General features: G+C 36.9%; 1 protein-coding gene across 6 annotated transcripts in view; it reads right to left on the minus strand.

Moving 5' to 3' along the window:
- Positions 1–13,813, minus strand: part of TMEM132D (transmembrane protein 132D) — a 271,842-nt gene that overhangs the window by 228,034 nt on the left and 29,995 nt on the right. For 2 of the 6 annotated variants that reach the window (XM_084491636.1, XM_084491635.1), the window contains exon 2: positions 13,539–13,591. The exons of 2 other annotated variants lie outside the window; for them this stretch is intronic. In XM_084491636.1, coding sequence (XP_084347762.1) covers positions 13,539–13,569 — 31 coding nt within the window. In that variant the 5' untranslated portion in view covers positions 13,570–13,591. Of the gene's footprint in view, positions 1–9,551; positions 9,797–10,652; positions 10,913–11,034; positions 11,128–13,538; positions 13,592–13,813 lie in introns of those variants that run through there. 2 more of the 6 variants (XM_084491638.1, XM_084491639.1) reach the window with 2 other exon arrangements.

Genomic DNA, 13,813 nt, shown 5'->3' on the forward strand with positions numbered 1-13,813 from the left:
AGGGCTTATGCCCTCTGGTTTATTTCAGTCTTTTTAAAGGTCATGGTCTGACATTTCAACAGTGTTAGAAGTCATTGTCTTCCTTCCTATATGTGTCTGCTTCAGCATTATTCCCTTCTAGTCACAGGACCCAAGGCAACAAATTACTTCTTTGTAAGAAGACTAGATCTGGTAGCTGCACTCAGATACTGATTAAAAGTAAGACAAGGAAGCTCAGCTAAAGTAATACTAAATGCAAAAGGTTATTCATAAAACTAGCAATCCACAGGAAACATGGAATTAACAGAAGATGTATTTTACCCACACCCACAAACTGAAAAACAAAACAAAGGATGAAGTCAGTCTCATTAACAAAAACAACTCGGCCTTTGATATAATGACAAGTAGTATGTTATCAGTCATTACAAATACCTTGAGTAAAATCTTGAGATTTCTCCTCCCTCCACTAAATCCTGACTGGAAAATGAGAATAAATTTACTTCATTTTTAAACAGGATTTGCAGATTTTACATAGGATGTTGTCCTTTCAGAGCTATTGTAACTGATAAGTGAGATCACTAGATGAGATCACTAGATAGCATGAACTGCTCTTTAAAAGATTGGGGGGGGGGGAGGGGGGGGGCAGGGAGAGAGAGAGGAGCTCTCTATTTAATTAGAACCCACACCTAGGGATGGTTTGGCTAATTGTATGACTTAGCAAAACCCCAGGGCTGCTCTAGATTAAATTAGTTTGTGAGGCTTATGCTCTTACAGTATTCAAACCATGATGCACTCCAGTAATGCCTTTCCTAACATAACGCTTCTGCCCAGAGCTGTTCAGCAGAAAGCCTCCTGTGAGAAAATTCTTTGGAATTGTCTACCTCCTCATTGATGCACTTAAATTTTAGTTAGAGGCCACAGCAACACAGAAAAGACAGGGAATCAGCTTACCAAATTCTTCTGAAAATGTTTTAGCAGTCCTAACAGGGAATAGCTGGAGTTTGGGGTGGTTTGTTATTTCTTTATTTATTATTATTTGAAAAAAAACTGTAGAGAGGTTGTTCCCAGGAAATTTCTGCAGTTGTAATTAGGGTGGCAGCAAATTGGCTGCCAATCAGCTTAATTAGTGTGCAGGATGATTGAGACCTGAGTAGGAAAGGTTTCTCATTAGTTAAGGGGGTGGAATAAAGGAGTGAAGACTAAAAATTCTCATAAGTTCACTAAAGGGAGGAAAGACGAGAGGAAGTATTTGACTGCTGATCAGGGTGAAGTAATAGTTCTCAAAGTATTTGAAGAGGATAAGCTCTTTCAAGAGTGCTACACCTTGCTGAATCCCAACCCAGCGATAGAATACTTATAATTTTCAGCAGGCCCTACTATGATCTCATCAGAAGAACACTCAGAAAGGAAATTAAAAAAAAAAAAAAAAAAGTTGTCCTTTTGGTATTAAATGAAGATCTGGTATTAATTGTAAAAATATTCAGTTTTGTTAGGACATATACAAGAGCTGCAATCTCAGGTACTGCTTTCTGAGCAGTAGATGGTTCAGACATTGGACCACAGAAGTTCCAGTGCTGCCCCATGCCTATTAATTCTGCAGCGGCAAACAAGAGACTACTGTAAATAAGTGGAGGAGTATTTATGTTGCCCATAACGTTAATGTCATAAGGTTCACACATAGGACAAATGTCAGATATATATATTTTTAGTTAGCACTGTAGATTTATTGAGCATCAATTCCCAGAGTGTAGATGTATGTATATACACCCAAACACTCCCATCATAGGTGTGCTAATAGAGAGTTAAATCACCATATGAAGTATGATTTTGCACAGGAGATTGTCTTATACATCTTATCTACACAAAGAGTAGTCTTTTTTGTTAATATAGAGTACTGAAAGCAAAGCAAAGCACAAATCCTATTATTATACAGCTTTTGAAGCTAGATATCCTGTCTCTGACACTCGTGAGAAGAGTTTTCAGTGCCATACAGATTGGCCATAGTGAAGTTTATTCCAAAGAAGCCAAGAATGAAACCACAAACTCAGTAGAGCTTAGCTGACATCAGGAAAGTTCAAAAGATCAAAATCAAACAAGGAAAATTGTATAGATGGTAATGCTCATGATTATACTCATATAATATCACTCCTTGTCTTACACTATCTTTATAATTTATGTTCTGATTTAAGTGCAACTCCACACAGTGAACTTTCTCTAGGACTGTCCACCAGCTGGATCTCTGCATCTTATGAGAAGATAAGAAATTTTAGCTCAGTCAAACCACTTTTTTTTTTTTTTTTTTTTAATCTCAAACTTTAAACTACAGCCAAACAGTCAAGATCCAGAAACAACTCCCCTTCGATCTAACCTTAGCTGGGATGGTCTCTTACCATTAGTATTCTGCATTCATAAGAAGTCAGTGAACTATAAGGAAATAATCTCTGAAGACAAAGAATGTAATCAAAGATACAAACCGTAGGGGCTTTGTCTCTTGACCAAAATACAGCTCAATTCACATCATCTCTTCTAGTACTTAATGACTTGCAGTCTTTTATAGTAGATCAATTAGCTGGTCATTGTACCATGGTGAAATTAAGTAAAGTTGTTATCCTGTGTTTATTAGCCTATATGAAAGCTTTGGTCTTTTCCCAGCTCCCAGTGGGTAGGTATTAGTAGCATGAATGACTGATCAAAGACAGATGGTAACTTTTAAAAAGTGTTTCTTCTGTGCCAATGTTTCATCTGTTGAAGTAGCATGTTTCCATATCGATGATAAAGCCAAACAATATTTTTTATAATTAAATGAAAATACAATACAGATCGAGCTATATATTTCTATACTCTGTACTAAAACGTGTTCTATACTCTGTACTAAAACTCTGTACTAATGGAAAAAAATGGATGAATAGTAAATTTCTATTTACAGCCCTCACAGTTAAAGGTCGCATATTTCCTACTCAAATATATGCCAAACAGATCCTATCCAGCAGAAGAACACCTACTAATGTATAACACCCCTTTCTGTCTGTAATTAAAATAGAAATGCAAAGAACTAAAAAAAGCTAAATATACCACAATTAGGTGAAAGAATAATAAATGTCATCTTTATCTTAATCTTCCTTTGAAAACATTTTATTGTTTTATTTCACAAATAAATAAATAAATCAGACAGGCTATTGGAATTTCTTTCTTGACAATGTTCCTTTCCTGATCAAGGTGTGAGCATTAACTTGTACCTACTCCCTTTCATATGAATAATGTCCGTGTTAAAGTTTCAGCTGCAATATAACTACTAATTTGAATTACTGTCTAAAAAAGTAGATTCAGCACTTCTCATTTACATGCTTACCTAAAGACCAGGCAGCCACACAATATAATTTTGGCTTGTACAGCAGTTTGCTCATACAGAAACTATGCATTGAGTAGATTTTACTCAGGAGGTTTCTGTAGCTTGGTATTTGAACATTCAACACAGCGGAAGAATTTCATTTTCTGGGGCATGGTTTCTCACTGACACAGGTGCTCTTACAGGAGAATTTACAGTGTCCATTATTTTCTAAAATAGGAAGCAATGAGAAATGACCATGCAAGAAAAGGCATTATAAAGGACTTCACTTAATCTGAGATTTGTGGGAGTAGGGCTCCAGTTTAAACATCAAAAGCTAAGTTCAAAGTCCAACTGAAATAGGATCTGCAGGATGATAGTGTGTAACTCCAGGAGCTGCCCTGCCCATTTAGAAAAATCATGACTAGAATTCTTACACAGTCATTACATGGCACCATTTATCTTGCTTAGTGTCTCAGAGTAATGGAGAAGACACAGACATTGACAGACTACAGAAGATTCATTACCTTGGCCAATGAGGAGGAGAGTAAAGAACAAACACAAGACTTCTCAACTTTGACAGAATGGCGAGGGAATAAGTAAAACACGGTCAATACACTCCTGGGAATTCATGAGTGTCAGTTTACTACAAAGTAAGCAGCACACTTTTCGCCTTAGGCTGGAAAAGCAGCTCTTAATTGGAATCAGACTGTGCCCACCACACTCACAAAGTAGTTCTCTACTTTGTGAGTAGGTCAAACAAATGTCAGGCAGGCCACTTGAGAAGTAAGGTACCAGTCTGTTTTGATCTCCTCACAGTACAGTGATATTTTCATCTCTTTTGGGCATTAAGAACCTTTCAACTTTGCACATGTGGATGAAGTGTGCTAGACTGATGAAAGTCCTCTCTTTACCACCAAGAGCCTACATGTCATAGGCAATCAACATAAAATTCCCCACGTCAAGCTTAGCAGTGGGCTTCACCTGCAGAATAGGAGCATGAGACAGAGCTGTCTCATATATATCTCAGGGGTCTTCACCTATCAGTGATGCACCTATTTCCAAACACTTCAAAGCTGTTACATACTGTTTTATGATAGGAAGACTCATAAAGACATAAACAGTACAAAAAATCAAGATAATCTCTTCATAAAGGAAATACAATCTAAATGAGTTGTGACTTCATAATGTTGAGACATAAATTACTAAATAGTAGCAAGAAACAAGATTGCTGAATTTATTTGGATTAAAGCCATATGGTAGAATTCAGGCCAAAAGTGAAATGTTATCTCCATTCTATATTTACATCACCAGGGAGTAAAACATGGAAAACCATAACCAGACACTGGTGGATCCTGTTCAGACGTATAAAGGAGTCATCTGTAAATTAAGGATACCTGAGAAGAATTAAAGGGAGGACTGGGAGGTCCTGACAAAAAGGACCCAAGAAACAACATAATGAGGAAAAAGCTTTCTCTGAGGTCTCTTTGCCTCTTGTTATAGTTAATAATAAATGGACACCAAAAGGAAATTGACACCTTAGGATAAGACCTGATGTGCATAAACTGTCTTAATTAGCACACAGTAAAGTACATAAAACAAGTACATACATTCACTGAACCAAGAGAAAAACCTAGAGTTAGAAAGGAGTAATTAAACCCAAAAGCTAACCTAGTTTCTGAACCTCATAGATAGAAGCACCCTTGCAACAGTAGATTCAGACTTCAAAATGATCAGCTGCAGTTTGCTTTAATGATCCACTAAATAAAGAAGCTCCCAAATACTGGTAAATGCCATCCTGGGTGGAGATACTCACTCTGGCTGCTTGAAACAGGACAAATTACTCCGTTAGCTGTGTAGAGAGCGCTCTGGAAGTTTGAGTCCCTGTCATAGATTCTGCTGTTGCTAGCATTCTACCATGGAAACCAAGGCTAATTAACAAAGAAAGCAAAGCTGGAGCATACTTAAAGGTGCACAGGTAGATAAATATACCTTCTACATGCTGGAAAAATTCAAGAGATGAAAAGATAAAACCCACCATAAGCCAGCACACAGTGGCAATCTATCAAAGGTGCTCTGACTTCATTATCACCTCCAAAATACAGTTCTCTCATTGTGCTTCAGCCACGAGCATAGCACAGGAAAATTTTAAAGCAGGTAACATAAAGCAGGTTTTTTTGTTTTTGTTTTGTTTTGTTTGTTTGTTTGTTTTTGGCAAAGATCCACAGATTTATGCTCTGAACAATCTTGTATGCTATATTTAGTTTCACTTTACCATTCTGATTTTAACAATACCATGGATAATAAATGAATATGTTTCACAACTTGGTAAGATAACCAAAATACCAGCATCTACCTAATGAGCCTTATAATTGAGTTATAATGAATTTTATGTACTGCATTGTAACTTGAATGGTGCAAGAGCTGCTAGGAAGATAGTTAAGAGGGAACAGTTTCTAACATCTCCATTTTCAAAAAGAGGGATGGATAAAAATCTTCTCATTTACTCAAACACTTGTTAATCCTAATGACATTCAATTTAAGCTAATGAGATTACTCATGTAAGTAAATTTGTTACAGAAGAAAGGCTGCAGAAATAGACCCTGAAAGGTAAATGGGATGGGCAGACAGTTTTTATTTGTGCACTAACTAGCTAAAACTGTGTAAAGCAATTCTGTGATGGAGTGGATGACATGACAAAAACAACTGGGAGTTCTGAAAAAAATAATATTCACATTTAAAAATATTTTCCACTGATCAGGAATGAGGAAAAAAAGCAGAAAAATCTCCGTTCTATTTTTTGCTTTCTGTCTTTATTTGACAAATATTACCTCATTTGCATTTCAATTGGAAAAGCAATTAAAAACCAAATTACATCAACAAAATCAAGAAAATACTTTTATATACCCTAACTTGCTGAAAAACTTTTTAAAAGAAACTGCTTTAATATTCTGAAATACATTTAATGACAATAATAAATGGTGGGAGGGTTCTACATTTACTTATGCAAAAGCAAAAAATAAAAAATAAATGTTTTGTACAAGAGGTATCTATAAGCAATATAAACTCATATAGAGAAACCCAAGCCTGGCAGATGTTTTCTTAGATTTCACAGCACATTCCTGCATGTATAGTTTTTTACGTTAGGTTTGGTCAGATTATTTTTTTAATTTAGAACGCAGACCACTAGATTGCCACGTACAACCCCCAATTCAGGGGAAGCAAAAAACAAAATGCCACTAAGGAAGATCACTCACATCATGGTTTGCTTCTTCGTGCAAGTCAGGATTTGAGGATTCTAATAGGATTTTGTCATTTTGAGCTTTCTGTTCTTCTATTTAAAGTGGACGGCTACAAAAGTTGAAAAGAAACCAGTGATTTCACATTATAGGAGATTGCGTCAATATTTTATCTGGGTCTACTATACTATGGGAATTTCATATTATCAAATGATTTCAAAGAAAAGCTGGATGAAACTCAATTTTATGCAACCATGTATGACTTTGGTACATCCAATCAAAAAATGCAGTCTGACCCAAATCTCCACACAGCCCATTAGAAAGAGTTCCAAAAGATTTTATCATCTCCAGATCAGCTTATTTGTCTAGATTTTGTTCCATGATACGAGCTAAGACAACAACTAATTGTCACGAGTACTCTATGTGCTTCAATGGAGAAGTTCCATGATGCCAAAGTCTGGCATCAGTATGGTTCTGCTGATCCAGGGTAAGAGAGTCAAAACCAGTAACAGGCATACTCTGAGCTCTGTGGAAGTTGCATCGGAAAGAAAGGCGCTGTGTTTCTGTTGCCTAAGGAATTAGTTGTACCTTATTGCCGGGACTCTCATTTTACACCAGCAAAATATTCAAATACCGGAATCAGGTAATTGAGTGACTTACAAATAACTCAACTTTCCTAGTACACATACTAAATTAAATCAAAATCTTCCCACTGATGGTATTTTTTATGTTACCAAGTTCCATTCCTGCATACGGGCTACGTATATTCGGCTATGAAGATGGTGAAAGGCCTGGAGGGGAAGACATACGAGGAACGGCTGAGGTCACTGGGCCTGTTCAGCCTGGAGAAGAGGAGGCTGAGGGGAGACCTCATCACAGTCTACAACTTCCTCATAAGGGGGTGTAGAGAGGCAGGAGACCTTTTCTCCATTAACACCAGTGACAGGACCCGCGGGAACGGGGTTAAGCTGAGGCAGGGGAAATTTAGGCTGGACGTCAGGAGGGGGTTCTTCACAGAGAGGGTGGTTGCACACTGGAACAGGCTCCCCAGGGAAGTGGTCACTGCACCGAGCCTGTCTGAATTTAAGAAGAGATTGGACTGTGAACTTAGTCACATGGTCTGAACTTTTGGGTAGACCTATGCGGTGTCAAGAGTTGGACTTGATGATCCTTAAGGGTCCCTTCCAACTCAGGATATTCTATGATTCTATGATTTTATGAATAGAATACAATTGGCCTTACCTAGCTCACCTATTTTATACAAGCCTGATGCTTGTACAACCTGGCAGCTTTTTATCTCAATCATATAAATGTCTTAATATTCTGCATTGATCAGGAATCAAAACGGTTGCCGACACATGGATAAAAAGCATCTGGAGAATTTGTTGGTTGTTATTTCAAGCTGTTTATTATTCCCTGAGGACTCATATGAACACTCAGAACTATCATGCCTGCATTAATACTGCTCTCCTATACCTCTGGGTACAGTAACACTGTGCATTAAAGATGCTTTAGAAAATTGTTTGTGAGTTGATATTGCAGTGGGATTACCTTGTATGGTCTACAGCTTTGCACTAAATAAATACTGGAAAACTGCATGCTGTGAAGTAGGCAGTTTGAACTCCTCAGTCTGGCCTCCAGACCACAATTAAGAATAAAAATATTGATTTTCACATTGATATGTACCAAGTTATATTTTAAATCTTGGATTTGGCAGACTTCTAACTAACAAAGTCTCAGGGAACATTAGTAATTTTATGCTTACAGGCTAACACTGGAGAACAGTGGCCCAAAGTCTAGTGAAGGAGCATTTTGCAAGTTGTTCTTCTTGCTTATATGGAGGTAGAGATAACAGCGATTATGTCTATGGTGCACTATGATGAAGAATTCTGACAAATGCCACCACAGAGATAGAGACCAAAATGAGATGCAAGCATCTGGGGATGTGAGAGGGAGAGCATCCAAAAACTCCTTGCTGGACTACCTCCATTACAGTGGGAGACCATTGGCCACTATTGTACAAATAGCTAAGTCATGCAATTGAACTAACACTATTAAATGGAACAGATTATGCTGCTATTACAGAATATGGGAACAAAGGCGGGAGCAAGAACAGACCAACATATCCAAATCCTTACATTCAAGTCAGCCCTAATTCCATTATTACTACTGAAAATAATTTCAAGCTGAAATTGGGCTGTAAGGAAAATCTATTGCATTTGTTTTTCAAGCCAAATATCAAGACAATTCAGTAAGGTCACAAAGCAAGTTACGTTCTGAATAAAAATATTAAGTACTACAAGGAGGTATCTTAGAACACAGTTCTAGTTCAACTGGAGCAGGAAGAGAACTGACATTGCAAGTTTAATCTTCTATTAAACTCTGATTCTAAGAGATCTTTCTGTGTCATCATTTTCTAATCAACCACCTATACATTCTGTAGCACAATCACAAGATTTGGGAATTCCTCCAACATTAACATTCTTAACTTGCTTGCCTCTGGAAACCACAAAGACACCTTCCATGATCTGTAAGGACACAAGTGTGCTATGCCAACAAGTCATTGAGACTTAAATGTCATTCACGAGTCCAAACATAAAAAAAATAATGAATTAATTACAAGATACCTAAAGGGAAAGGGAAGGGGAAGGGGAATTGTGTAGTGCATACTGATTTTCTGGAATCTTCAAAAGTAATTATCATAATTATTATTGATAATACTTAAATAATTAAGTGCATTTGGGAGCACATCAAATGTCTCCTGTATTTGGAATGAAATCAAATGGAACTCATTAAAAGCTATATATCTGAAATTGAAGTTATTTCTTTCCAGTTCTAGCTAATATCACATATTCTATAATACAGTTACATAACATTATATGCAAAGCACACAGCTGCAATCTATAAATTATGACTCTCAAAAGCCAGGAAAAAGATGCAGTTGGAGGTAAGAGTTTTGTATCGTCAGCTTTTGTTCATGACAAAAAAAAATATATTTCTTTGCTCACCTCAGAACTGTATAATCTCATCCATTCCAGTTCCTCCAAGAAAATGACAACCAGAAACACCTGATGATCCTTCTCAAGCAATATAATTTTTAGTTACTCCTATTCCTTTTGAGTGACTCTCTGCTAGTTCTTTCCAAGAAACTTTCTAGAGTTTTAAGTAATTAATTTAAGTCCCAGCTCAGTTTAATTTGCAGATGTTCTGTTTATTAACATTGGACTTCACTGACTGCACCTTTGGAAATATCCTGAAAAAAAAAAATTAATTAAAATCCTCAAAATATGGTGTTCTCAATGTAATTTAAGTGAAACCTAAAGCCAAACTAAAGACAACAGCAATTTGTTGTTTTGTAATGTACCCTCCTATTGTGAGACGCATATTTACTGTGAACAAAGAACATATAGAGAATTCCCTGGATGGACAAAATGCTTTAGAAAAATTGAGCAAAATATTTCATTCTAAAGAATTTGTCTCTTTTGTCTTGGGAAGCAATTTTCAATAGTGATTAATTGAAGCTGTAAAACTCAAAACTGATTTTACATTCCAAAACCTGAATCTTTATTTTAAAGTGTTTTACATGCTCAGATTAGAATTTTTTAGTATAACCCATTATAATGATTGCTTATTAGTTTCTATATCCATCCATGCTCAATATTACATTATATATGCATGAATCCACATAGCAAGTAGATGCTATCCACATGTCTATCTAGACTATTACTAATCATATAAAAGGGGAAATGAAAATAATATGCCAGATATTATTAAAATGTCCAAGTCATTTTATCACCTAGCAAAGAATATAGAAGGTACTACGTGGTTAATAAACAATAGAAGTAAAATTACTGCTTCAGGTATGGAAAACGTTGTAGTCCCAAGCTTTTGGAAAATTAGTTGGCCAATAAAATTGTTGGAGAACTGAATATTAAGGATCACATGCAGCATTTCTTCTATACCTTCTCTGGACAGGTTCATTAACAAGAAAACTCAATGCCTTGAGCAAGCTCGTGGAATAAAGAATGTAAAAATAATCTGGTAGGACAGTGTTACTTTGTCCTATTACAATACCTAACATTAAAGCATTTTAAAGAACTTTGCAGTACCAGTTAACTCTTTGAAGCAATCAAGTATCAGATGCAGTTTTAAGATCTGGTGACAAAGCAGGCAACTGTCTTCTAAATCAGGTATAAAGCACATCAGTTCCTGGGGCTTATACCAGATCCATGTCTAGTATTGGGGTCAAATCTTCCTTGACTTTTATGACACAGACTGCTTCCTATTTCGAAAGAAACTCTTCTCTGACCATCAAGCCATTTTCCCTGGAGGTAAGCCTAGATGATGGAAAAGTTCTCCGCAGAGGTACCTGAAAAAGTGATTTTATATTATAATCACTGGCCACAGATTACATTTTTAAAATCTTTAGTATGATTGTTTCATAACAGATTTCCAATTCCCATTCTCTGTTGGATATTTTACTGTAATTACCTGTAATGTACATCACACCCACGTCTTTAGAGTTCAGTATATTAGTTGAAAAAGTCCACAGCAAGACACAAATTAGCTTCATCTGTCTGCAGGACCTACTGTAGAAAAGCTGCAAAGTATCAGCAGTCTCAGCCTTAGTACAGATAGACAGTAGACACTATGCATACAGAGTGTGCTCCAGAAATCCAGATTTGAAAGACGTATCAAAAAATGAAAGAAAAAATATGCACATAAATGAAAAGAATCTTTCCTTCTACCATACAATAAAAGATATTTCTGCAGTTTTCTATAGCATTAAAGAGCTGAAGTTACAACAGGTTTAGTAATACACTAAATGGAAAAAACTCCGGAAACTAAAGGCATGGTTTCCAAAAATTATAAACAAAAACATGCTGCAAGACGACCCTTAAGTTGCACATATATTTGTACCAGTAGCAACACAAAAAGAGTAAATACCTGAAGTGCACTTCCCCCCTATTTACCCCAGTTATTTGCACAGGATGAAATTAAACATTAAGTAATCAGTTAAAGGAGAACAAATTAGGTTGTTTGTCTTAACATTCAGATAGATCATAGCGCTTTTGCACTCCCATTTTTTTTTCCTAATTTTCCTCAAAAATGTCTTCCATAACTTTCCATATGTGGTGAAACTGGAGAGGGACAATCCTGCTGCTCACAGATCTCACACACAAATAAATCTAGGATGACAAGACCAGAACTCCCACCCTTCTTCCAATTCCTACACAAAATTTCCCTTTGTTTTCTTAATCAATAGTCCTATCCTATCTCTCTACTACTCATAACTGGGCCATGTTTCATTTCACCTGCAACTTCCTTAATGGTAGCGGGCATAGCTCACCTATGTTTACAAGGCATAAATTAACAGTATTATACTCATATTGTTAAGAATTGATATTTTTCCAGCAGTGCACAAGCTCAGATACAGCATTCTATTTTAGAAAGGTCCTGTTATTTTGCCTGTATCCAATGGTTTGACTCAAGGGCAAGTGTGCTGGAAAACTAGTCCAAATAAGCAATAGTTTTGGTCAAAATGAAATCCCATCTTTGCGGATGGGATGGCAGTTATGCCCACATGACAAAAATATCTACACAGGTCCGTGGGGGTGGCCATGGCTGGCTGGCAGCCACCCACTCAGCCACTCATTCCCCCTACTCAACAGGACAGGAAGAAAATAATATGAAAAGGCTTGTGGGTTGAGATAAAAGACAGGGAGATCACTTACCAACTGTCATCGCAGGAAAAACAGACTCTTTGGGAAAACTGACTTATTTGTTTGCCAAACAAACTAGTTTTGGATAGTAAGAAACAGACAAATTTAAATAACACCTTCCTCCTACACCCATACTGGTTTTCCAGGCTCAACTTCATACCTTCGTTCCTGACCCCTCCACCTCCACCCCATAAAAACTGGGCAGGAACTTTGTGCAGCATGGGGCAGCCCCGGCCTCACCTCACAGGGACCCTGCAGCCCTCAGCTACCAAAACCCAGACACAAAAATTCAATACAGACACGTTGTTATTTTTATGACCTCACATATGTGGACACTTGTCCATATAGCACTACTCAGAGCCTATACTCAAGCTGCGTGTCCATACTGTTTCTCTGGAGCATTCTCAAAACAGCACTATAGGATTCACCAGCTACCCACAAGAATGTGGCATGTTATTATACGGAGATGTTTATATTCAAAATCCTAGCCAAGGTTAATTGTTTTCATACATCTTGCTTACAGACAGTGCAAGTAGAAGTAAACATAGAAGTCTAAGTATTATGGAAGAGAAAGCATACCCTGCAGGATTAACTTTTTTTCTAACGTATGGAGATTTTGATCTCTTCCTTCAGAAGTTACAAAGCATTAAATAAACCCCTTACATCTGCACATCCTCAGCATTCAGTCTTTTGGCAAGGACACCTTCTAAAGCGAATATGCTAGGCACACTGCCATCAGCACTAGTAGTCAGAAAGAAATGGGTTTATAAGTGTCTCTAGCACAGGATTTGTTAACAAAATTAACATTTGGCTTAGAAGAGCTCACCCAGGATTTCAACACACTTGGGAGTCTGGCTGTGTTACTAAGACCTCCTTTAGATTAGACATTCACCTAGCGTAACTTCACTGAAATACCTGAAAATTACCAATCCAACTGGGCTCATCCAACTGGGCCCATCCAACCTTTGCTTCTCCTTTACCTCAAAATCTCACTGGAAAAGATGCCAGCTATTAGATCAATGCAGTGGTGGCAGACACCTGGCAAAAAGAAAACTTTCAGCTGGACTTCAAATGTTTCCATATTCTCCTCACAGATTTCAAAATCATAAACGGCATGCTGTCAGTTCATACAAGCAAGTTCCTATGCGTCTACTCTGTCTTCCTCTTCATAACCTCAGACATCATACAGACATCTAGCACTCAATCTTGATGACCAAGAGAAAAGTTTTGCAAGAGAAAAGGTTTAGAGCAAAGTTAATATAATTAACTTACCTCTCCATATTTTCTTCCAAAAAATATTCATACCGCTGTTGATGTATTCAGAGCTATATATCAAAGGAAAACAAAACTTGCAATTAACATCTCTGTTGGGCTTCTATGTACCCCTTCAATACTGCATTTTACACTTGGCCTTAATATCTCTAAAAGAAAATATAGATTTGCAGTGAAGTTTATTCCATAGAAGCTATGTATTAGAATAACATGCCTTGAAGGAGACTAGGTAAATTGCCTTAATGCTTTAGATTAAATAAGAAAAACACAACAAA

Source organism: Aythya ferina, assembly GCF_964211825.1.
Source record: "Aythya ferina genome assembly, chromosome: 17".
Lineage (NCBI taxonomy): Eukaryota > Metazoa > Chordata > Aves > Anseriformes > Anatidae > Aythya > Aythya ferina.